Below are 25,634 nucleotides of genomic sequence, written 5' to 3' on the forward strand. Positions count from 1 at the left end.
TCCTGCACTACCATAAAACCCTGTTTCTTTTGCAATGCCCCATCCCATCAATCCTCCATGTGAACAGAAGAGGAGGAAAGAAGCAAAACCAAAAACATCTGCACTACCTTGAGGTTAGAATGCGATCCTATTACATGTGGAAAAGGGCATCAGTCCTTGCTTGTCTGGTTTTATGGGCTCAGTCCTCTGAAGTGCTAAATCCCATGGGAATGTGCTCCAGAGTGCTCAGCACTTGACAGGACTCAGCTCTCCAACTGCTGGGAAATTACCTCCGGGGGAGAGAAAAGCCTTTCTCCATATTTGGGCCAGGACAGAGAACTAAGGTAGCAGTTAAACGGAAATAATAACATGGAATGGCACTGAGAGAAAAAACAAGCTGGAAAAGAAGAACAGAGGTAACGGAGTAATTCAGCCCTGATGGCAGAGGTTTGCTATGAACCTGTGGAGATTCACAGCAAAGCCTTTTTCCCCCCAGGGCTCAACTTCTCCTCAAGGTTTTGGCATTACCAAACTTTATCCCTGCAGGCTATCCCTGCGAGTACCTCTGTTGTTTTTAAGGCAACACCCAAACCAAACAACTGCTCCCAGGAATGTGCAGAAATTGAAGTCCAGATCCCTGGTCTTTACAGCTCGATTCTTCCATTTTGTACCACCACTTCATGAACTTTACATGACCAAAATGCACTTATCAAAGTGTTTGTTTCCATTGTCAAACTCTTCCTCTAAAACGCCTGATGATTGTGGTTTCGGAATTTTTTCTGGTTCTGTTTTAAGCTTGTCTTGAGATGCAGAATGGGGGATAAAAAGCAGCTATAAATCATCAGAAAATGACAGCAGTATCACATGTATTTTCTCTGCAAGAGACAGGTGCAAATCTAATCCAGCTCTGCCCAGACACGTTCCCAACACAGCGGGTCAGCCGCCTCCGCTCACCACGCACACCCTCCCACCGCATCGGCACCAGCTACATACTGCTGCCCCGTTAAAAGTTCAACCCTGAATTATAACACCACACCTTAAAACTATTTTCTCTCCTTTCTCTGAACACTGCAGATGTGCTTAGGAAGCAAGTGAAGGGTGCCTTTTCTGTACTTTCTCTTGGGTGTCCCTCTTGGGTGGGGGACCTGAGCCACAGCCCAGCTATGCAGCCGGTAAAGCTTTCGGCACAGGGGTACTTTATGTCGTACCAGAAATGCTCTTCCGGCATTCGAAGGCAAACTCAGCTAGTGCTGCAATGGCACTACGGTGGCTGGCTGCCTTTTCCATGCCTTGACTACATGGTTTTCTAATAAGAATCTAGTAAATCCTCTAAGTTACTGAGGGGCTAACTAACGGTTTCCGATGCAGAATTGTTTTCTTATATGTGGCTAATAATGCCATACTATACGACCATACAAGAGAAAATACATGGGCAAATGCAATTATATGACTATTCCATCGTTATCAGTATATGAAGTATATTGTGCCGTAAACAAAGGCCATCTGTAAATAAATACACTAAATGAAGCCTACTGAAGGCAATGCAAAGACTCTTATTAACGTCAGTAGGATTTGAATCGGGATCACTTGCTGTTTTGAGGAGGTTTTCCCGAACACGTTAAGCACTGAGGACCACAAGGTTCAACCAGAGTACATGGCCCACACTCTCCTATATCCCATGCATGTACATTCCTGCCATTTTTTAACTCGTAAAGTTTTTTTTAGAAAATAATAGGAAAAAGTCGCTTACATCTGTCTGCAATTCATTTTGCTCTACATCAGAGCCACACACTGCGTCTAGCTGTAGTCTCTAAGATGCCATGCAAAACGGTGGCAACGAAGGACACGACATGCCATGCAGCAGAGTTGTCTTCCAGCAGAAGACAACCATAAACCTCTGGGTTAAGCAAGGAGAGGCCACCTAGCACTTGGTTATAAATACATACTGGTAACGGAAAGCCAGGGGGACCAGAGGGGTTCCAGCACGCCAAAGCCAACACTCGGACACAGCAGTCCAAACCCACGCCCATGCCAACGTCACCTCAGGGATGCAAATCACCAAATACCTTCAGAATCAACCGCCGTCGATAAACTCGCGTAATAATTCTCTGCTCTTCACCTGAGCTTGAATCACTCTCAATCTCACTGTCACTACATTCCTAACAAACGCAGTTTTAGTACATTTGAACAGCACGTTTGCAAGACAGAACATGCTGATCAGGACTAGGAGAAGAAAACAGAGGTTATCACGGACAGTGGTTTTCCTGTCTCTGTTACACACACAGTGACTTGCAGTTTTGCTCTTAAAAGTATATGGTGAGAGGCGCCTTTTTGCTCCTTGGCATAGTGCAGCTCGGTAAGTCTACCATGTATAGGAGACCTCAGCAGCTCTTAAGTCTTAGAGAATGGTATTTGGAATGCATCCGACCTGTGGAACTTCTAAATTGTACCTATTTGTAAAATAAAACTTTGTGTACAAATCCCCCCTTCCCCTTGTCATAACTCCTTGCTTTTTTTTTCTCTTCAAAAATTGATGTTTTAAACAAATTATATGGATTCACAAGGTGTGGGAGGTGAATTCGCCCATAAAGAAAGACACACAGAAAGAGTCAGCGGAACACCTCCACAGAGAAGATTACAAATAAGCATTCTGAAGAACTTCTCCATGGAAATGACTTTCCTGCTCAATATCTAGCTATCTTTTAAGATAGATAAGCAGTAAAAACTGTGGCCTGAAGTACAACCATTCTGCACTTTCTGAGAAGGGAACTGGCAGACCTCAGCTCAGGGCCTGACACTGGTCTCAGCTTGGTCAGGGAGGTACCACAGCCGCACGCAGGTGTCTGCTCTGTCCTGGTGGCCTCCGACAGCACCAATGCTTTCCCCTCTGAAACCCAAGGAGCACTTTGGATTTGGGGCTGAGCAGCTCTGTGTGCACGCACCTGGAGGAGGGCTTCACACCTATGTGTGTGGTGGATGCAGGGCAGAGGCTCTTCTCACAGGAGGTTTGGCTGAACCAACCTTACTCTGAATAGAGAAATTTGAACACTTTTTCTATAATTACTCAACGACAGCCCCAAACTGATGTTGAAGTCAAGAACAGTGGATATTGCTATCTGCATTTCTGCTTCTCTTTTTAAATCTGGCCCAAGACATCCCAAACAAGCAGCATTTCTCAGAAATTATGTTTAAAATCAGAGTAGGCATAGGTGGGTGGAGGAGAAAAAGGACTATATAACAAAAAGCATTTAGGGCAGGATGAAAGCATTCATCTGCACGTAAAGGCTCCTGCTGTCCTCTGGCACCAGCCGAACATATACACCTAAAAATTATAATCCAACCGTACCCTGAAGAAGTTACAAGAAGCAGGAGGAAATTCCCAGAAGGCACAAAGGTTTTGGAGGGAAAGCTACTTACTTCTAATAAACAGCTTCAATTTATTGTTTATTTGTGATGGAATTGTGACATTGGGAGTCACTTCAACCCCACGGTGGACGTCACCGTCTTCAGAATAACAGAGTAAATGGGTTGTGCTTCTCATTTAAAAAGATCACTGGAAGCTGGCGCTTGAGCAATTGTAGAGACTTACATGGCCTATGCTGTCACTGCACTGCTTTTGTAAACTTTGGGGCATTTACGGGCACTTGGGATGAGGCCAACAATTTGCTTCATCCACGTCCCCAGGAAGGAGCCTGATACCAACCATCTGAGTTTCTCTCTCGTTGCCAACTGTGTGCCAAAAGGCTGACACAGCCCTCACTTTGCAGGTGGATGACTATTAGCTCTTTCTCAATGGGTCGTAGCAAAAATCTCTTACTCTGGGAAGTAATTTTACGTCATTCCCCCTTTCTTTCCACAGAAATAAATATGTTTCTTCCATGCTTTTCTCTTTATGGAGGATTTCTGAAGGACGCCTTGGCAGAAAGACAGCAGTTGAAATTCTCTTTCTGCTCTTATGGCAGCATATAAAGCGTCTCACCTCTCACCAGGAACTGGGCTCTGTTAGTACTTAAACTATTAACTTCAAATTAAGTTAGAAGATATTCTTTAAGAAATATCAAGAAAGTATGAGAAGGAATTCTTGTCATTCTAACAAACATGAGTTTGTTACCCATACAGGCTTTGTGAGATTCCTCACATTTCGTAACTATTTCAGTCATTAGCAAACACAAGGAAAGATCTTTGCTACTTCAACTGTGTCACAAACTAATAACAAGATAATAACAATCATATGCTGTGAAACTACTGAGACTGATTATGTTACTGTCTAATAAAAGAACTCTTGGTTGTATAATCGAAAGATTAGTTTAAAATTAACTAATTTATACCTGCATGATGCATTGCAGCCCACCACAGCCAACACTTAAGGTGCTACAGTAAAAAAGCTCCACGGCGTAGAAGCAATTCTACTGAAATGCTTCTCTTGCAGAAATTATAACCTCCTCCTGTATCATGCCCAGGAAAAGACAATCTTTTGAATCATCTTTATTTCTAAGCTTCTGGGAAATACATATAAGCAACTGAGAAAGCTATTAAAATCATCTTTGTCAGAAAACAGCTTGTGGCTGAGGTTCTCCAGTTAAGGATGCACAAGCCGGGCAAGGTGGAAACAAAGGGGAGCTCCTCTGCAGTATTTTAAGAGGATCAAACCACCACTGGAAAATGCTTTATATATTTGGAAATCTTTTGATTCCTCTTGGCTGGATGCACTTTGGACTAGGGATGAACGAGGCCATGAAACAAAAAAATATAAGGAGAAGATTAACGATTACCCAAAATTTATTTTCCAGCAAATTAACGGAGTGAAAAAATGCAGGCAATGCCAGGGACAAGGAGCAGGGTAGAGGCCAAAGCTTCCCTGTATCTCTTTGCTCACTTCAATGTCACAAAAGGAGTAGAAACCAGTGGCAACACCTTACTGGAAGCAGATGGAGGACAGCTGGGCTGCGGGGCACTGTTTGCCCAGGTGGTGTGCCCGGGCAGGAAAGGGGCCTCTTCCCCAGCAATGTGGGACCGCCGGCCCAGGAGCTGCTCAAAGCTCTCCCAGGGCTCAGGGCCAGGGAGGCAGAGGGTTATGCAGCCCTGCTTGGCTCCTCTGCCTGCCCCAACTCCACCCCATTCTATTCACCCGCAGGATATAAATCTCCACTAACTTCCATTTTTCTTATTTTAGCAATAAATAGAAAAGGCATAAAAAAGCCTCCAACCTGTCACAAACCACATCGCAAGTCTTATGAAAAATGATGTCAAGCAATATGTCAAGCAACAGGGACTGCTCACACGGTTAATTATTGCAGGACATACTGTACCTTCTGTTCAGACATCACTGCTCCCTCCTCCTCTTGGATGCTTGTTCTTGGCTTGCCATCCTCAGAAGTACTCCAGCTCATCTTCTTCACGCTGACAGGCACAGATATTTTGTGGCCTTCTGTTGTCGGCTTGCTAGTCTCTTCCAAAGATTTCTGATATGCTGTTGATGATAATGTTGGCTCATCAGTACCAGCTGAAATGTGGGGCTTTGCTTTCAGGGCTTCTTTGTCGCTCTGTTTCCCCACATCATTTAAAGATTCCTGGATGTAGGATTTGGTTTTTGCCTCTGATGTGGATTCAGATAGGCTTCCATTTGTTTCTGGCTTCCCTACTTCTCCTTTGACATATGAGGTAACAGAGTCCCTACATTGGTCCGAACTACAACAAAGAAAGGAAAAGAATACAGCTGGTCAGTGCTTAAATCAGACCTAGCTGGGCAAACACCGCGTCTCACTGAGCTTCATTCTCAGCACATTGCAGACAGAGGAATTGAAATTCAGCTCGCAAACATCAATCTATTTAATAGCCTTGTCTTCGGCATCATGGTATCTTTTCAAAAGCAACCAGAACATGGTGAACACTGGAAACAAGGCCAAATGTTTTATGTTAATCCCCTTCCACTTGCAGAGGGAAGGAAAAAGAAACAGAAAAATACACAAAATCTACCACTTCCCTTGCATAACCATGAGATAAATTCCCAAGGCACTAATTCTTTAACCTGCTCTCTGACCAAGGAGGGCACGAAAGTATCTGTTGGAGTGCAATTACCAGTAACGACCAAATAGTTGATGTTATTTCCCCCTTATTACAATAGCTGTACTCCAGGTAAGTCACACCTTTTATAAAAGGTACCGGTATCTGAAAATAAACCCTTAGACAGTGCAGTTTCAATAACACACAAAGCCAAAGGCAAGGAAGGTTACTACCAGATAGAAAACTGACCAAAATTTTGCTGCAGATCGCCTGTGGAGGGGTTTAACCTGCACTTCTGATGCACGGTTTTCTTCTCTTTTGCATTTTTGCTTGCTGTCAGATAAGGACTATGACTGTACGCATGGAAATACTACAGCTCTTTGCTGGCAAAACTCTTACATAGCAAATGGAATTAATCTAGTTCGCAATGGATATGCTATCTTCTTGAGGAGACCCTTCTAGAAGTGATCTATCTTACTAATTTAACACAACGTAAAATGCAATCTAAAATGCATCAAGTGCTTTGCAGTCCTGAAAGACAATCAGTTTGCTGAAATCAATGGCTGAATTCCCACTGGATTCAATAAGAGAACATCTAATGCTATCTAGAACCTTAAAACATCCTGAGTCAAAGCTGCAGAGGATGTAAACTGCTGATGGGCAAGTGATCACTCTGCAGATAATCATTCTCTGCTGATTTACAGCGCCTGCAGACCTGGCTCCTCTTATTAGTAATCAGGGGAGCCACGTTTCGAAACAAAAGCAGGCAGGAGATCTTCACCCAGTGGATGCCAGTAAGGCTCAACACAGCAACACATATTGTGAATGCTGAAAGCATAAGCAGGTCCAAGGGGAGGCTGGAAAAGCTCACGCAAGAGAAATGCATTGGGGATAAACATGTAGAAAGCATCCAGCTCAGCATGTAATTTTTTATGCTGAAAGCAAGTGGAGCTTGGGAGAGCACTGGAGGAGAACAGCATATACATCCGCTCTCCTCCTTCCCCGAGCATCCTCTGCAGTCACTGCTGGGAGACAGCATATGGGCCCAGACAGATTTGGTATCACTGTTTTTACCTTCTCCTGCCTTCTAACTCATCTCTTTAAAAGTCTAGTGAATCAGCATGACATAATGTGCTTGAAGTAAGTGTTACCGAAACACTGACAATCTAAAAACTGGCTTATGAAAAAAGTAGCAGCTATCTGAGGGAAGGCAGAGATGCAGTGAAAAAGATGACTGCTAAAAAGGCACTCGAGAAATGAGAGTAATGCGGTATCCTGGTTTCAAGAGAAGGACTATGTTTTATAGTCCTCAATTCCATTTATATCTATGCATCACTTAGAACCATTAAAAATAGGGATAGACAAGATAAAGGACACAAACGGTAGTATTATCCACCAAACATAATATAAACCGTATCAGAAATACCTTTGCTAAGAACGAAGCCTGATAAATATACATTTTTAAAGACAAGCGTATCTGAGGCCGAATTGAGTAAACACGTACTTTCTCTTTTAAATACTTATGTATCTGCATATGCACATAGACACGTTGTCGTGGAACAGCAAGCAGCAGCCTCAGCGCTGCTGCTGGAGGTATGAGCAGCACGGCACGGCTTGCTCACGCACACGCGCTCTGGTACGAAGATGCTCACCTATCATCCAAGCGATCTAGCAGGCTACCACCTATTCTGCGTCCCGACGTCAGTGGCTCTGTGACACTTGACGAGTCAGGCTGCCAACCTGTAATTGAAGACATTTCGCGTTCTGCTTGTTGAACACCTTTAAGAATTGACCATACTTTTTCTTCCGTCATCTCCTCATACTCAGCTCCTTCTTCCAGATGAATGTCCTCAAACAGAGATTTAAGCTTTTCTTCCGTCATCTCCTCATCAGTACCAGACTTTTCTCTCTCAGGCTGTTCAGTCCTTACTCCTGTTTTACTAGTCTCTTCGCTCTGCCTTTGATTAGCATCTTTCGATATCCCGCCATAACTACCAAGATACCGTGGAAAATCCTTAAGGTCCACTTCCTCCAACTGGCTCTCGCCTATGGAAATATCTTTAGCTGTTCCTTCTCTAGGCACTGAGAAATCGAGTTTGCTGTCATCCAGTGAGGTGTCTTCTTCAGTCACCACTGGCGGTGCTGCTGCTGTACCATCTACGTGTCCCTGGGAGGTCACTACCACGTCACTCAGTCTACTGGGAGTTCTAAGGGGTGACTCTAGGCTAGAGATGTCGCTAAAGAAATCGTCCTGGTGGAAAGGGGTGGGCGGCACAAAGCGCAGCCCAGTGGGAGTTTCCAGTTCCACTTGAACGGTGGGATAACCTAAGGAAGACAGCACATTTGGACTGACTGGGATGAAGCATGGAGCAACGAATAAGCAAATGCCAAATGATTCATGAGTTACATGAAGTATGAAACGTATGAGGAGGTGCAGGTGTGTAAGAACAAGTGCAGTTCTGATAGATTTCTTTACTTTGTCCTAAATAGAATAAAAATTGAGAACTGCCCATGAACGGCACAGGGAAGCCGGTACTTTTGACTATTTTGTAAATAGTCTGTAAAAATTTCAGCAATTGCTTTCGCAGCCATTTTCAAGCTATAGCAGATTGTCTTATGAGCATGCAATAAACCAAATGTGGACACGGGTGGTTGTCCCTTTATAGCCAATACAATCCCTTGCAGCCTCATTGCATAAATCTTGCTTTCCCAATTCTTCTATTTTTGGAAGTTTAATAAATAGATTTCAAAGACAGAAGTAGATTGTATCATAGGACAGCCACTTTTATGTCAGTAGGTATTATTTCTAAAACAGGTCCACATTTTTAATACACTTTTATATAAAAATACACAATACCAGCAATACAATGTCGCTAATATATATCTCCAATTTATCCACAGAGCCACAAGAATGGAATAGTAAATGAGGAGCAGAAACGGATCCTAATGAGGATACTAAAGAAGAGTAGATCTAAATACACAGCAGGAGAAAAAACTAAAAAAGGAAGTTAACAAAGGGATAAGAGAACTCAGACACAACAGGGAGAACTATATGAATATTTCAGGTACAGTAAAGTTATACAGGTGAGAAGACGGTGGTGAGTAAGGAGACCGTGGCGATCTTGGAGAGTGAGGTGACCTTGGTGACATGGGTACAATCAGATACACTGATCAAATAAAGAGAGAAAAGAAAAAGTGATGAAAACATGGAAAAACTTCACAAGAGGATTAAATGGAATATACACATAAAAATGACAACAAAATCCGAAGTTCACGTTCCAGCAAATAAAAGGTCGGGTAATCTATGAAAGGAAAAAACCACCTGCCGTGGGGTTAACGTGACATTGTGCTGCCTGCAAAGGGAGGTGCATTAACGGGGTTTGGGGTTTTGTCTCCTGAATCAGCTGAGAGGAATGCAAAGGTGGTCTGGTCTTGGTGAGGAAAGGAAGCTTGAGGAAGGCTCAGAGAAGAGGAGAGACAGAAAGCAACTGCAGAGAAGCGTACTTTTTCCACAAAAAACATTGATGCTACTACTGAAAGGCGCAAGCAACATTTCAAGAGCAACTTTCTTAAAATGTCAACAGAAAATTATTTCTGTAGTGCAATGACTCAATGACCAGCAAAGCTGCTCAGTAATGCAGGGATACTGAGCGTATATGCTCTAGAGAAAAAAAATCCTGCTAAAATACAGAGAAAGCCCAATATACACTTGAACAAATCACAAAAACCAAGTGTTACTTACAACAGAAAAATCTTATTTAAGGAGCCATTTATAATACATGTGACAAAAATGAAAGTAAAGAATCGTAGCAACCCAGTGCCTGTCAACTAGCATTTGAAAGAAGAAAAAAACCCAACAGTTAGCATCTTCAACGTACCAATAAATAGTAAATATACCCACAGTAATTCTGGTTTACAAACGGAACTCCATTTACCCTTTTAACCTGGCTCCAAAACCACCTGCACAATTCTGTTCTTAGTTGATAAAGCTTCTATGTGAATATTGTTACACAATTTTACCCATTAGTAGACCAAGAAAAGATATCTTCTGGTGCACTAATAAAACATTTCCTTATTTTCCTGCTGCCATTGTAGAAAAGTGAAAAGCATAAATTGACAGTCACTTGTCTCAAAGAGGCTTGGTAGCAAATCGCACGTTAATTTACTCTATGCAAATACTAAGCACTTTTTTCCTCCCTCGTTCTTCCTTTTTCTTTGTCTTCAAAGAATTCTTTCTTATCTAGATAGGAAGCCAAAGAATATTTATATTTCCAGGTAACTTGGAAAGCATGCAACACCAAGTACGTTAAAAAATATACACGGACCAGCCTCAAAGCACAACTACTGCAAGAGAAAAACATTCAAATCTTGTTGGCCAACACTGAGGCTGGTGGGAATGAGCTTTCTCAGGCTGATGTTTGTGGGATCCTGGGCTTATTCTTTGAGATATTAACGTGCAACTTACATATCATACCATGAGCGTGCTTTAGGAGATGAGAACCCTCTTCAGTTACAAGCAATTATTTCTGTCTTTTTTAAAGTCTAGTTTATACGACATTATTGTACCATTGGACACGTCACTGAACTAAATATGACCATGGAATTCAATTACCATCAATGGGATCATGAAAAACGTTATTTTCATCTGCAAAACTTCTGGTGCCTGAAATATTTCCATAATCAAATATTGGTCCTTCCAACAGGGTCACGATATCTATCCGGTTAATTTTTGTCAATACAGAAGTTAAGGCATCAGCTGTAAAACAAATAAGACACGTCAGTGAAAAGCTCAGTGTAGCAGAACGGTGTAATCCTCTTTCTCAGTTACATTCTCATTGCGTTAATTAGAAATCGCTGGCATATATTCCTGCCCCAATGACTTTGGTGCTAGCAAACCCCGTCATCAGTCTAAGCAGTCGTTCTGCTGCCTGCTTATTTGAGATATACATCTATTAAGAGCCTACCCTCCCCCACAGTATAATTATATTACACCACAAAAGGCACGAAGAATAAGGTCACAGAGTTCTTGAAGAACGTATTTACTTACTGCTGAAACAACATATCCTTTTACTGGAGCATAAAAGGAGTATGAAACTCCTTTTAGCATTCTCTTTCGGGAAACAACAGGATAGGTGGCCATGCAGGGAGCAGTGCACGGAGGGCTAGCGACGCAGTACCTCGTGAAATCTCATTTGCGGTAATCTTGTTGTGAGAACACGGTAATACGGGAAACTACTTTTACGGTGAAAGAGATCAAAGTAGACTCAAATACTGTGTGGGAGCGTGTGGCTGAGAGAATGGTAACAAACACCACTAGCCTAACACAAAAATCAAAACCTCCCTTTCGATTTGAGCAATTCAAGTGAAATGCACGGAAAAAACCAGCCGAATCAGCATCTCCATCACTCCTCGCAGGAGGTGGTGCAGGCTTTTCTTACGACTACCTCCCTTTTCCAGGCAGCCTATTGCCATGTTTCACGTTCCTTGCTACTGGAAAGTTTTCCCTAATATTTTCTTTTCCGGAATTTAAGTTCGCTACTTGTCCCATCCATTATGGATGTAGAGAACAGATTATTTCCTTCTGCACAGATACTGAATAAACACCACACGTTTCTGACCTCTGGTCAAAATAGAACTGAGACTTTTTTTTTTTTCCATCAGTGGTTTGTGAAAGATGTTCACGTTTTCTTCAAGTTAACCTCTTTAGATCAGGCGACAGATGAAATGGGCCACAACTTACAAACAACAAAAGTAACTACTTGAACTTACTTGTAGCATTTTTCCCATCTCTGGTAACCCATTTTTTTAATAACATGAAGCTTTGAGCAATAAGAGAATTTGGGTTTTCTACTCGGATTTGATTTATTTCATCCACTGAAAAATTCAGTTCTCTTGCCAGTTCTATAAAGACAAAAAAAGCAAGCAAGCAAGAAAAGAAAACGACAAAAAACCCCACCAAACAAAGCACAAACCCATCAATCACCCTGCCAGGCTTAAAAATACTATCTATCTTAGATCACACGTATGTCAACAAAACTACCTGACACAAACTTTACAGATAACAATGAACATATTTTAATTTCCTAAGAGAGACATAATTTTGAATTTCAGTCATCTCTGAGAGCTATTACTGTATTTATACCCAGTAAACCACTTCAACGCGGTGAAAAGAAACCTCCATGGAGACCACCTCATCACCGCTGCATTATAAAATGTGTTTTTTCTGGTGACTGTTGCTCCTTTATGAGGTCGCTGTGCAGCTCAGCGTCAGCGCTGCCGCCACCTACGCCCAGGGAGAGCGGGCTGCTGCGGCTGTAAGCCCGTGAAGGACCATCCATGTATGGAGCATGCAGTCAGGCGACCCCACTTGCTGGGGCACTGCTGGGCTCCCTGCAAGCTCCGGGGCTTCAGGGAAACCTCTGTCCTGATACCGAGGCAGCTCCGACCCTGAGTAGACAGATCTGCTCAACTCCTTGGCTGGATGTCTTCAAAGAAGAGCCTTTTTAGCTCTCTTCTCTATGAGTTTCTTTTTGATTTATTGTAAGACTGCAGAATAACTTCTTATTGGGCAGCTTTGCCCAGCAACATGTTGGATGTTTTGGGAGACTGGGGTCACTGTGCATTCGGGAGAGCCTTGCTGCAGCTTTTGGCAAAAGACTACCTGAAAATGTCATGGCGAAGACCGATTTCAATAGGAAAGCAGAGAAGCTTGCTTACCTGTCCAGCTAAGTCCTAGGTGATCGGCTACAATTGCCATCCTTATATCTGTCCGTTCACATGGACTCTGTGGACCTGTGATTTACAATTTCTCGATTAAAAAGGTTTTGCACAGAAAACCACAATATACCGGACAATAGTTGATTATAAATAAGAGCTTTAATTTGACTACGTTGCCGGTGCTTATATTGATAACTGGAATGGTTGTGTGTCCTAAAAACCTACAAAGCACATTTTTTTTTTTTTGCCACCTGTGTAAAGCCAAATGTCAAACTACATGATGTTGTGTAATGAAACCAAACATGCTGACAATCTGTTAGACTGTACACAAGTTGTTCAATTACTGGTGGAAAGCACCAAGACCAGATCATCATCTATTTTCTCTACTTTGAGAGAATAAATTTGCTGTCGCAAAAGAAATCTTTCCATTTCCGAGTTACATCAAATTTTGAGTTACATGAATGTCTTTCGGCATGCTTCACTAGCTTTCTACAGTACAGGGATTGTTTGAAGGAAGAAAGAAGAGTATAAGACAGCACATACAGATGACAATGACAGAATGAAAACTACAGTTAAGTCACTCCACAGGCAATCACAACAGTTCATGCACTAGGATCAACAAGTTGAAAGTTTTACAAACTAGGCTTGATCTCCACGAGGTGAGCCAAGAGAGCTCCAGAAACCTGACTGCCTTCATTCTCACCAGTCCTCTTACTCCTCCTCCTCTCACTGTCGGCCTTTTCACTCTTTGATTTTATAGATGCTGCCTCTGTTCTCATGTCTCTAGCAGACTTCGATGTAATGGAAGGCTGGTAAACTTGAGTAGCTTCTGAAAAGGATGTGTTCCTTGATGTACTGTCTTCTTCATCATCAGAGGCCTCTGACTGCATCTTTTTCTCTTCATCAGATAGACGATCCACAAGCTTTAATGTCTCACCACTAATTCCCTTAAAATATTCAATAGAATGTTTACATACCTCCCTAAGCTGATTTTTCCTTACTTTAACTGTTGTCATGGTGATGGAGGTAGATCTTACCTTTACTGGTAATTTAGAAGGAGGCTGTTTAGCTTTTTCTTTCTCTACCCTCTCTTGTTTTGGCAGGGCTGGAGTTCTTCTAGTCAGATTACTCCTATGTGTGTTTTTTACAGGAATCCTAGACCTTGCTTCTAGACAGGGAGAAGAATTATTTTGCTTTGCTCTGTCAGGCTTACTAGCCCCTCTCGCTTTACTCCCTGTATTGCTTTGGAGATTATTTGGTGAAAAGACTTCTTTCACTGAGCTGGCCTTTACGGGAAGCTTTGATTTTCCTCTAGCCCCTACCGTCTCTGTTGACTTTTGCTGCTCTCCGGGTAGTTTTTGCTTATCTCTTACTCTGTGTCCTTGTGTTGTCCCTGTACCTTTTCCTGAAGTGCTTTTTGCTTGATTAGCTTTCTGGAGGGAACATTTCGGTTCCAAATGTTCTTTTAGCACTACATTACAGGAAATATCATCTGTAGGGACAGCAGATGAATCCAAATTGTTGTTGTTATTAAAATTATCTTTTGGAAAATCAGTGTTTTCTGTTTGCCTACAGCTCGTCTGGCTAGAAGCTGAACTCGCAATCTCTGCTACAGTTTCATTCTCTAATCCCTGACCACTTGGCATCACAGCTTCTATCTTATCTGTCACTTCGCCAGGGCCATCTTTCTTCAGAGTCATGGTGGAAGCAGAAATTCCCATTTTAATTGGTGTGCGCAATTTGGGATCAACTTTAGAAGCATTTACGGCTGCCGATGATTTTTCCAGTGAGTTACTACCAAGTGTTTGTTCCATGCAATCTCCACTGGCCTGGATGATGGGCTTATGTTCAACTGCTGTTGTTTCTACTGGTCCCTCTAGGTTTGTTTCTACAGTGGTGTCCCCTGCCTGTGGCTGTGTGATGGCAGTGACTGTACTTTTATCCCCGTCCCCCTTGTCCCCTGACTTCCCTTCAGAAGTATGCTCACCAATCTGAAAAAATTGGAGTCTTTCTTCAACAAAATCCCTCTTGCTCATGTCAATTGCACCACTGCGAGTCATCTCAAACATCTTCCCTTCATGAAACGGGAAGGGGTTGGGCTCGCTAGTTGGCGTACTTTCATCAGTTGGAGTTCTGGCTGGAGTTGTGTCAGGTGTTGTTGCTTGAGATCTGTCTTCCACTGCCAGACCAAATGGCTTAGCCTCATCATCCCTTGATTTAGTCTCAAACACTTCATCATCACCTCGGTTATTGGACCACGGATCAAAATCTAGGCTCTTGGTGGCCACTGTTTTGAAAGGCGTCGCAAATTCTTCGTCTACTTTGTAGCTGAAATACGTATCGGGAAATACAGTCCTGTCAGGGTGTCTGCCTTCCAAAGTGAAAAACTGTGCCCCTGACTTCTTTTCACTCTTATCTCCGGCTTTATCAGAAGCTGGACCCTTCGAAGGTGCCTTGTCTTCTTCAGGGCCTACCTTGCCTTCCTCCTCAATGACTTCAAGCTTACTCTGGCTAAAGCAGCGATCAGTCTGCTTTAGAATGCCTTCTGTAGTCCATATGTCCTTTTTGGTTTCAACTGCCGGACCTGCAAGTTTAGAATCACTCTCAGTTAAACCGTCATCTTCATCTTGCAAATCATAACCGTCAAGAGAGTCAATCTCTGTCGCATCGGTATCATGGGAGAATTCTGCAGTGGTTGCTATGGAACACTCTGTAACAGACTGGTCATTGTTACTCCCATTTTGCACTACATCATTCTGGGGTGAATCAATGTCAAACTCGTGAGGTTTCCCAGAAGTGGGATGTCCTAACTCTTTCTGTTTCTCAATCTTTTCTGGGGCTCTGGGCTTCGAGGTTTCTTTCTGGTCATCTTCCAGTTCTTTCAGTTTGAACGTGTACTTTTTAAGTGGAACAGGTTGATAAAGAGATTCATCGTCACTGGAGTCACTGACATCTGCTCCCGGTGGCACAGGAGACGGCGGCTGTACTCTTATGACAGGTTCAGCCAGCTGGCATTTGTCATGTTCATCTTGCAAGTTCACTTCCGTCATCTCCATCTCACTCTCGGTGGAATAATGAGGTTTCTTTTCTGACTCGCTTTGATCTGCATCCAGTGGTGGAGGAGGAGGGAATTCGATGTAGGCGACTCTGTTACCTTTGGGTCTTTTGTTAGAGTCCTTATTTATATGGTTCGGTAACACTTTGTCAACCTGCGGTTCCTCAACCTCTGCTTGTTTTACGGATGTTGACTTAGCCTCTGCTTCCTCCTCTGATTCCTCAGATACCTCAGGTATAGGGCTGGGCTTGCCTGGGATATAAGCTATCAGTGAGTCGGGGGTTTTAGATGTAAACTCGTAACTCACTTCCTCTGAACTCGGCGTTTCTGGTGTTAGAGGGCTTTTACCAGAGCTATCTATAAAGGACACTTGTTCTAGCGTGTCATCTTCTGGACTACCTTGCGGAGAAGGAGGTTGTTTTTGCTGTCTAGCTGTGAAAAACGTTCCCCTCGTCTCTTGTACTGTCTTACTCTCCTGACTGACAATTTTTTTAATACTGCCCTGTTGCACCTCTTTCTCATATTGCTTTCCTACTTGAACAAAACTGACATAAACGGGTAAGGTCTTAATTTCTTTTGCTCCCTCAGTGCTTACTAGCGGTGCAACATCGTCCAAGTAATCACTGGCACCGGGTTCAACTAACTCCCTCGAAGGAAATTCCTTCCCTGGACTACATTCTAAAGAATCTGGTGACTTGCTAGGGGATATTTCCATATCCTCGACAGGAGGACTCGGACCTATCGAGCTCTGCTGCTTGGTAACTTTTCTGATTTCTGAATGCTTTGTTTTTTCATCCTCCACATAATCAATCTGCCTCTCAACTTTCTCCTTAATCACAGCTGATTGGGATACTTTGGCTGAAAGTTCATAGACACCATCAAGCATGGTTCTCTTCTCCTCAACAATTCTGACTGGAATATGGGAAACCGCAATTTCTTCTTTCCTTTTGGATATTTTATCAGCCACTTCACCATTACGCTCCCCTTCCCTGACAACAAATTCTCTGTATAAAACCCTTTTTGAGGGAGATTTTACAGTCAGTTCCTTCACTTCTTCTGAATGGATTCCATTTGCTGCCAGTTTGTGCTCTGTCGCGGTGACAAATTCGCTTTTTTTGTCAGTTCTAGCTTCAGCATGATCAATGTGGTTTTCTTTCACTGTATCTGGAACCAGCACATGTGCAAGTTTTTCTTTTTGTGTTTTATGATTAGAAGTGCCAGGACTTTCCCAGGTCCTGTAGATTTTCTTGTCCCAGTGTCCCTTCGTTGTAGAGTCTGAGCCATACGCCAGGTCTTTTGCCTGCAGTTCTGAAAAATGTTCTGGCATGCTTTTACTCGTCTCAGTTCTTTGTTTTTGTGTGTCTGAAGCACGAGAGTCTTCCACAGCTTTCCCTTTAGCTGGAACAAAATCCTCCTGTGTTTTCCCCTCTTTCAGTAAAGCTGTGCTCCCATCAACGACCTCTACTTGCTTTGCATGTTTCTCTCTGGAATAGAACTGGTACACCGGTAACTTACTTTCTTGCAGTTTCTTTACCGGAATTTTGGACTGACTGTCCAGCTTTTTTTCTTCTTGAGTTACGTCCTTACTCCTCGGGCTTATACTTTGTTCAAATTTAAGCCTAATGGAACTGAGCTTCGACTGCTTCAGCTGAAATCCAGTCTGTGAAACCTCAGGTGCTCCAGTCTGCTGAGCGCTTCCTTTGTGTTCCATAGTTTGTTTAGAGTCCTCTGCAGGTTGCACAAATATCCTTTTTTCAGGGCTGCTGGGCAAACTGGATGCTCTTCTGTCATCCACCTTGGGAAAGGATTTCCCATCATGCGCGTACTGCTTCACCTTGCTCCATTCGTCACCGGACGATGGCAATTCGGAGAGCAGGACTTTCTCGGGGCTGCTGCTGGCAGAGCTCTGGCTAGAATGTATTTCTTTGCCATTTCTTTTATGCTGCTTTTTCTCTGGAGACTGTAGCTCATCATTCAACTTTTCTGTTTTATCTCGAAAAAACTGTGATACTTCGGTCAGTTTTTCTTCTGCCTCTTTAACAGTCCTGTCCACCCTGTCTTCATACATCAACTTCTCTCTACCTCTGTCTAATCTGTCCTCAGTAAAGCGCATCCACATCGCGTGTTTTGGACTACTAACATCTCCAGTGTAGTGTAACACTGTCACTTTATCATAATGATCATCTTTAGACATTTTACCTACCCCATTTTCAGATACATCCTTATAGATTTTGGAGAGAATCTCTTTTTTGGGGGCAGTAGCTACTTTTTCTCTGCATCGCTTATCAGACCCCTGTAACTCTGCACTAAGGGGTAGAGCATGGTCAGTAACTGACTCCTCAGTATCAGAATGAGACACATCTAGCTTTTCTGACAGAAGCATTTTCTCAGCAAACCTGTAAGACTCCCCTCTTAGTTCTGACAACTCATCATCATGGTATTCTATTGAGTGCTGACTCAAAAGCTTCAGTGTTTTGTAAGAGTCATCAGACATGAGTTGAGCAGAACTAGGGCGACTGTCTTCTTCCTGGGACACGGGAGTGTTAACTCTAGAGGATTCCAGATAAGAAGGAAGTGACTCTTCGGCCGTGAGCTCCTCTTCTTCTTGCTGACCTTGTTCGTCTGAACAAGGAAAAGCATCATGTTTCTCCAACTCTTTTAAGTTAATATCTCCCCGAGGTAAGTCTTTCTGATACACATACATTTCTTTTTCTGGATGCTTTTTTGTTTCTCTAATAATGACTTCAGTAGGTTCAGCCTGATTACCTTTTTCAATATGGACCTCTATTATTCGCTCCAGTTTGGGTTTCATTTTGCTGTCCTTCTCTGCATGTTGTGGTGAAGTTTCAGCAGACTTGCTAACATCGGATGTGACTGATGATTTATGTTCAAACAGACCTGCCAGTTCTTTGGAAGGGTCACGTCCAGACTGAAAGGCTTTCATGATGTCATGCACAGACATTGTTTCCTCAATCCTTTCAGATGTGCTTTCAGTGCACGGAGGCTTATGATAAACCATCCTAGTTGTCGTAGTGATATGAGTTTCTTCTTTTACTCGCACACCTTTACTAAGGACACACTTATGGTCATCTTCTTCGCTGCTGCTGGCTTTCATTTGAAAAGCTTTAACCTTCTCTTTAATAGATCCAGCAGGCTTTTGCTCCAGCTCCATAAACGTAGGGGTAGGTTTCGAGGGTGGCAGCTCCTCTGCTTTCTGCTCTGGAATTTCTTCGGACGATGGTTCGTAGCTGCGGATAACATGCACTACTTCAGTTCTTGTTTCTGTGATGACGGGAGGGATGGGGACATCATGGAAAAGTGGTTTTGGCCCTGTGCTTTCAGCACTTTGTGGGGCAGAAGGTGTCTTTTCGCTCCTCGTTTCAAAGCCACTGTCAGACAGGGGACTTTTATCTTGATCGTGTTGAGAAAAGTCATCTGGAGACTCTAAAATAGTATCTGTTCCAAAAAAGGAATCTGCAATTTTACATAACTCCTTTTCTGATGTTGAAGGCCTCATGGAGGCTGGAGGCATTTTAAGTTTGTGTTCCTGCAAAGCAATAGCTGGTTTTAAAATGCGCTTTTGTCTCTCTTCACCTTCTTTTTTCCCCTCTTCAAACTTGTACTTTATGTTTGTTAATGAACTGCTACCGATATCATTGGCTAAGTAATCAATAACTTTTGACAAGCTATAATCCTTTTCCGACATGGTTTTAGTTTTAATTTGGACCTTCTCTGGAACAGATATAGGAGGGCTGGTCAAAGCTTGCTGTCTCGCTTCATCAATCTCCTCTGTACTGAACTCTACCCAGTCATCCTCAGACAGGTGTCCTTGGTCACTTTTGGATACTTTAGTCGACCCTTTACTTTCTAAACACACATCTTTTTTCAGAATCTCACTAACTTTTACTAAGTCCTCTTTTACTTTCTCAACAATTTTAAAGGGCTCTTCATCATCAATTCTACCCTCTTTTGGTATCTCAGGCTGGAACGGTTTGTCCTCTGTGACATCTGTCTGCAATATGGCAGTCATTCTTATGAGATCCTCTTTCATTTCAGCAACATCTTTCAGTATCTCCTGACTGGAGGATAAAGAAGAGGGTGTGGACAATTTGAGAGCAGAAGGTGCTAAAAACAGGGATGATTTTATTGGAGATGAAGTTCGATTAAAGGGAGGCTGCGTGCGTGCCTCTGTAGTCAATGTTTTAATAGGTGACAGTAACGCAGCAGCTGATTTTGTAAGCGAAGATGACTCTGGGAGCTTCTTTAATGCTGGTTCAGACAAAACATTGACTACAGAATATACTGGCACTGTTATTGTTGACGAAGTTACTGATGAGGTAGTTGCAGATATTGACCCAAGGGCTGTGTACAAAGCACCTGCAGGAGGAGTTCTCATTGACTGGAAAGCTGATGGCGCTGAAGACACAAATGACCTGAGAGGAGAAAATGGCATTGTGGTAGCTGTTGAAAGCACTCTCTCAGCCGTGTCGGCAACTGCGTTAGAAGCACAACTTGCAGAGTGTGCAGCTGCAGCAATCTTGTCTTGGAAAACAGCCGCAGCTTTGGCTCCGTTTATTAGGCTGGCAGAAGATGGGTATTTCAGAGGTGACACAGATCCATTAAGCAATGGTACATCTGTGTGCCCAGCTACATGTTTTGCTGGCGACGAGAAAGACGAAGCCATCATGCCTTTAGAGGATGAAACAGCATCAACTGCTGACTTAGCAGGTGACACTACTGACTTGAGAGGGGACGATAAAAGTGAAGATGCTGATGTGATGACCGATTTAAGGGGCAAACTCGAAGAGTACATGTTAATGTTGGATTTGGGGGATGCTGGAGGCGTCATGGTTATGGATGATCTCTCCAAGAGAGATCCTGCAGTAGTCACTGGAGATGTCCGAGAGGGGAATGTGGTGGTGGATGCCAGCCCTTTTAGACCAGCAGCTTCGGTGACTGCGGGAGCTCTGACGAAAGAGCCTGAAGTAACCTGTATATTGTAGGGAGGCTGCGATACCACAGTTTTTATTGGTGAAGAGATTGTCCGAAACGATCTAATCGGAGATGCTACATCGCTAACAGATTTAACTGAAGATGTGGTAGAAGCTCCTAATGTGGATTTCATTGGAGAAGCAGAAGAAACAGACCATATTGATTTTAATGGGGAAGCTGTAGGAGTGTTAGAGGAAGAGCTTGATAAGGAAGTGAAGCCTGATTTGGTTTGCCCAGGCACTGTAATTGGAGCTGTTGTCCATGACTGATATGGCCGTGTTGAAAAGAATGGCTTGTAGGAGTAAGTAGCAGGTAGGGATCTTGTCGCTCCTGCACTCCGTTCAACTGTTTCTTAAATTGTTAAATTAAAATCAAACATAAAAATCAACAAAAATGGTTGAAAAACAGAGAGACCAGAGAAGAAAATTGGTCAGTAAACGTTGTAATATTACAAAAAGCAAGTACAATCGTTGGCATGAGTTAAGATGGAGGAGGCAAAAGAAGATTTAAAAAAGGAAAGAAAAAAACAGGAATGAGCCATATACTGATGACCAGTCCAAACCAAAAGGCAACATGAAATGAAAGACAGAAAGCAGGGAGCAACCAAAGTCCGCTAACAATGAAGAACAGAACACACAAAGGAGGAGTCCGTAAGGTAAAAATAAAGCCACATCAAAACTTCTTCTCTTACTTCCCATTGACTTTCTGATGTGCTACTTCTGCGATACTCGCATCGGTTCTATTTTGCCTGTTAAGGTACATCTCTGCTTTGTGCAACTATTAGAATTATCCTTTTAATAATTTCTGCTCTTGGGTTTACTCAGATATTGAACCTATACGAAATATAAACTGGCATAAAATGACATTATATTGCTAAAATTTTTTTTTAACCAGTAAGAACTATTTCATGCAGAACCCAAAATTCCTTTTAGTGACAGGCAATTGATGTGCAAACTGTGAAGCAACTGGAATAAATTCAAATCTCTATCTCCCATGCAGAATTCGGTTACGCTTCACACTCACAAAGCCAATAAGAGCAAGAGCTTTTCTGAGTCGCTATTTTAAGAAAATAACAAAAATAAAGAAAGAAAAGGAACGTTTGCATTTGTTTCTCATGCGATATTCCTTCTGTTTGGTAAAAAAACCAAAGTAAAACTTGACATGAAATGGTTTTAAGAAGCATATGTCATACACGAAATATGGCAAGTATGAGATATGATAAACGTGAGCAAGCAAAGCAACTGAATCAGTTTTTATTCATGCACAAGATACCATGTCAAAACAAGCACACAGATTAATACAATTTTTTATCCTTATTAAGCACAGATATGTAAACCTTACAAAATCATTTCACAAGAGGCCATTAAAAGAAGAGTACACTTTTTCTACAAGATGTAGTGTCTTGGTACCTTTTGAGGAGATTTCTTGTATCAGCTCAAAGACAGACCTGCTCGCCTTTACGTTTCTCAAAAGGTAACATTAGAAAAGCAGTCAGAGAACAATATATTATGCAAAAACTTCTTGGTGAGGACAAACCTGTTAACTGTTATCATCCTCCAGAACACTCAGCTGATTCATAGGCATTTCGAACAAAATCGTTATCAACCACATTTTGCATCGCAGGAGGTACTCATGCCAGAAGACAGTATTTCTGGGAATCCCATTACGGCACACGTATCCTCTGATACAGCAATGACAGTCAGAGAGTTGGCACTGAAAGTAACTGAGGGGGCTTTTTTTTTCTTTAAAGTTGGAGCTAGAAATGGAGCTAAAATCCAAATAACATGTTCAATATACCTTTCTCTGAAGTTACACTAATGATTTGTCAAACCTGCTCAATCTGTCTTATAGACAGACAGTAACCTACAGTGAAAGAGCTTTAACAAGGCTAATGCTAAACTGTTAGAGCAGACACACTCCTACAGAGTAGTCAATATTCAGAATACCACGGGGCCACATCCTGCAAGGAGAAATGTGCTGGTCCTACAGAAGCCAATTGAAGCCCAGCGGGTGATGTGGATGGCTGGTGATACTGCACTATAAGAACATTTAGGTTGAAGAGAGCTTGAATACTACGCCTGACTGGCACAGCCTACATCAAGAAACATCCATTTTTCCTCGCAATCTTATTTTTAAGTGTGAACATACTTCTTTTTTTCCCTCCACAGAAGACAACACAGCGTACTTCATTAAACAAGCTAGACTTTGAAGATTTACAAGCAGCAGCTGCTAACGTTCACCAAAAGTCCATGCAGTCTCAAGACCAAGAAATCCCAAAATCACTCTGAAAAGAACTAACAACAAAACAGCTTGTCCAGCAGCTTGTGTTTGGAAATGTCTTGTCAGGGACCCCTCTGTGCTGTCTATCACAACTGGCCAGTGGGGCAATCACACCAACAGGTTCCCACCTTAACTCCTCTTAAATCAGGAGTCAGACGCTCTCAAGACCCTTCTTCTGAGCTCCTTATTGCAGTTGAGAAGAACAACTGGTACAAAGAAAATTAAGTCATTTACCAGTGTGTGCAGCTATGACATCACTCGAACAGCAGGGAACCGGGCAATTTTACCATTTTGAAATAGCAAGGAAATCCCCACAACCATGCAAGACTTCAGAGTGGGATAACATTCTAGAGAGCGGTTTTATATAACGGCCCTTTTTGGCTATGGGACACTCTTGGCCTTAACAGTTTCCATCACTCTGTATCCAAGATTTTATCAGAAACCAGATGTTAGTTACTACCTCCCGTGCACCAAATGACACGTCCTTGCTTGCAGCTGGTAATTAAAAGTGCTGAGTGAACCTATACAAAGTGGCTCTTGCTCAGCCTTGCTCCTCCTCAGCTGCGAGCAAACAGCCAGGACTGAGCAGGTTTAACCCACCGCCACGCTCCTCTTCTGTAGGGACCTCACTGCTGGGAAGAGCCGAGGAGCCCTTTGGCCCCTTTTCCTGAGCAGTGGTAGGGACAGGGAAGAAAATGGGTAGAGACTCATTGCTCGCATCCAATCACCAGAGCAAACACCCTGTGGGGTAGAGCCGCCACAGCAGCAGCCCCGGCTCTGTGCTGGGCAGCGTGTGCTCTCTGGAAAAGCTGCACCTTCGAGATCGCATCCTCCCCTCGCACCAGCTCGGCACAGGTGGCAGTGGCTGGCTACATGCCAGGTGTGCACAGGAGGTGGCGCACAGGCTGATGGCCAAACCACCAGCTACAATCTTTCCTGGCAAACACAATCGTTCTTGCACACCCTTTTTGCGTGGCTCACAACCACTGCCAAAAGGGACAGAACAGTGAAAGAATGGTCAGGAACTTCTGCTCTGTTAACCCATCTTTTTTTTGACTACAGCTCAAGTGGGTTTAGGTTGTTTTTTTCTCCTCCAATGTTTTGTAAATGAGACTTAATGGACCTTTGGTGAATAAATAAGACTTTTTTTTTCCACCCGGTGAGGCCTGAAAAACTAATTATAAGCAACATACACAAACATCAAACTCCTTTCAAGCACCTTCCTTTTCCCTCTCTCTCAGTTCCCATCAAGCCTTTGACGATACCTTAACAGTGCATCAAGATGTCCCAGCAGATCTGATAGCTTCTTCAGATGTTATATGCTTGAAGTCTTCTTCCAGGCCTGGGAAGCGTAATGTATTCTGGAGCACATCCAATCCAAAGAAGCCACAGATCTTATAGGATAATTAAACAGCAGCCATCCAGAGGGAACTCCCAAGACCTGACGAAGTCTGTCTATGGGTTTTATGGAATTATATCAAAGGGTCTGTTGCAGGGGAGCAACTGAGGAGTCACAAGAGAAAAAAAAAAAGGCAAGAAAAAGCCTGGGAATGGGGAACAACAGCAGTCAACCTCAGAGAGGAGAGGTGAGGGAAGAAAAGCTGAGCCAAATACATTATTGTATTTAATGGGGAAGGAAAGCAATGTCTGCTCAAGGGGAACATAAGTTTAAGATGAAGCAATGTGTGGTGCCAGGGAGTAAAAAGCATCTGCAGGGAACAGAGGAAAAAGGGAAGGGGAGGAGAAAGAAGAGGGGAAGTATAAAATATGAGAGAGTCCATTGTGGCTAAGCTTCTAAACATTTAAGCGCTCATCTGAATGGCATTCTCCAGCCTTACTGAACTTCTGCGTAACATTCCCTGCTACAGCAGCTCTCTCTAATCTTTCAAAGGGAAGAGGAACAGACTCTTTTTGAAAGCAATTTGCAATCTACCTGCTCTGGAGCTACATGGCATTTTAAAAAATTATTGTATTCTCACTTAACTAACACACGTCATTTGCCAGTCAGGATTCTTCAAGCTCTCACAACACAAGAGTTCACAGACCATCCAAGAGTTTTGTTTCAGATAGGTGGCTTTTTTTTCTTATTTTTTTTTCCCAGAGTGACACCAAATACAATGTTTATAGAAAAAATGTCTCTTCTTATGAAAAATCACATCTCTATGGTTTAGTACTTTGGTAAGAGCAACTCACTCATTCCAGGCTCAGTCAGATAGCTGTAGCGCTTACGTAAAGCAAGGGAGACAAAGTTCTGGCGCCGGTCGGCTTTCTCCGTCTGCAACAAAACATAATGCTCTTTAGTGCCTTTAGTATCGCTGGCCCCCATTTGAACAGAACAATCAGCACACCTCAGCACGACGGGCCGCTGTTCGCGGTACGCACCCCCCCAAAGGAGAACGGATGTTTCCGTTCGGCTTCAGGAAGGCATGCTGAAGCCAAGTTTGGGCGAGCAGGGAATGGCCAGAGCCGGTCTCCATTCCTGTCTACCATGTAATGAGTGCCAGGCACTGCGGAGCGGGGAGCGTGGCTACTGGAGGTGGTGGGAACCTGCTGTGAGCAAGCAGGGAAGGGACCGCAACCCTAAGAGGTGACCCCACAGGGTCATTCC

At 43.0% G+C, this 25,634-nt stretch overlaps 1 protein-coding gene across 1 annotated transcript in view; it reads right to left on the bottom strand.

Annotated features, from left to right (window-relative positions):
* ANK3 (ankyrin 3, node of Ranvier (ankyrin G)) overlaps positions 1-25,634 on the bottom strand; it is a 70,429-nt gene that overhangs the window by 10,014 nt on the left and 34,781 nt on the right. The window contains exons 13-19 of the mRNA XM_010141412.1: positions 25,220-25,301; positions 13,403-21,091; positions 12,700-12,774; positions 11,752-11,883; positions 10,595-10,738; positions 7,635-7,722; positions 5,289-5,667 (exon numbers count right to left, since the gene is read on the bottom strand). Coding sequence (XP_010139714.1) covers positions 5,289-5,667; positions 7,635-7,722; positions 10,595-10,738; positions 11,752-11,883; positions 12,700-12,774; positions 13,403-21,091; positions 25,220-25,301 — 8,589 coding nt within the window. The remainder of the gene's footprint in view (positions 1-5,288; positions 5,668-7,634; positions 7,723-10,594; positions 10,739-11,751; positions 11,884-12,699; positions 12,775-13,402; positions 21,092-25,219; positions 25,302-25,634) is intronic.

This window comes from Buceros rhinoceros, unplaced genomic scaffold (genome assembly GCF_000710305.1).
Source record: "Buceros rhinoceros silvestris isolate BGI_N320 unplaced genomic scaffold, ASM71030v1 scaffold5038, whole genome shotgun sequence".
NCBI classification, from domain to species: domain Eukaryota; kingdom Metazoa; phylum Chordata; class Aves; order Bucerotiformes; family Bucerotidae; genus Buceros; species Buceros rhinoceros.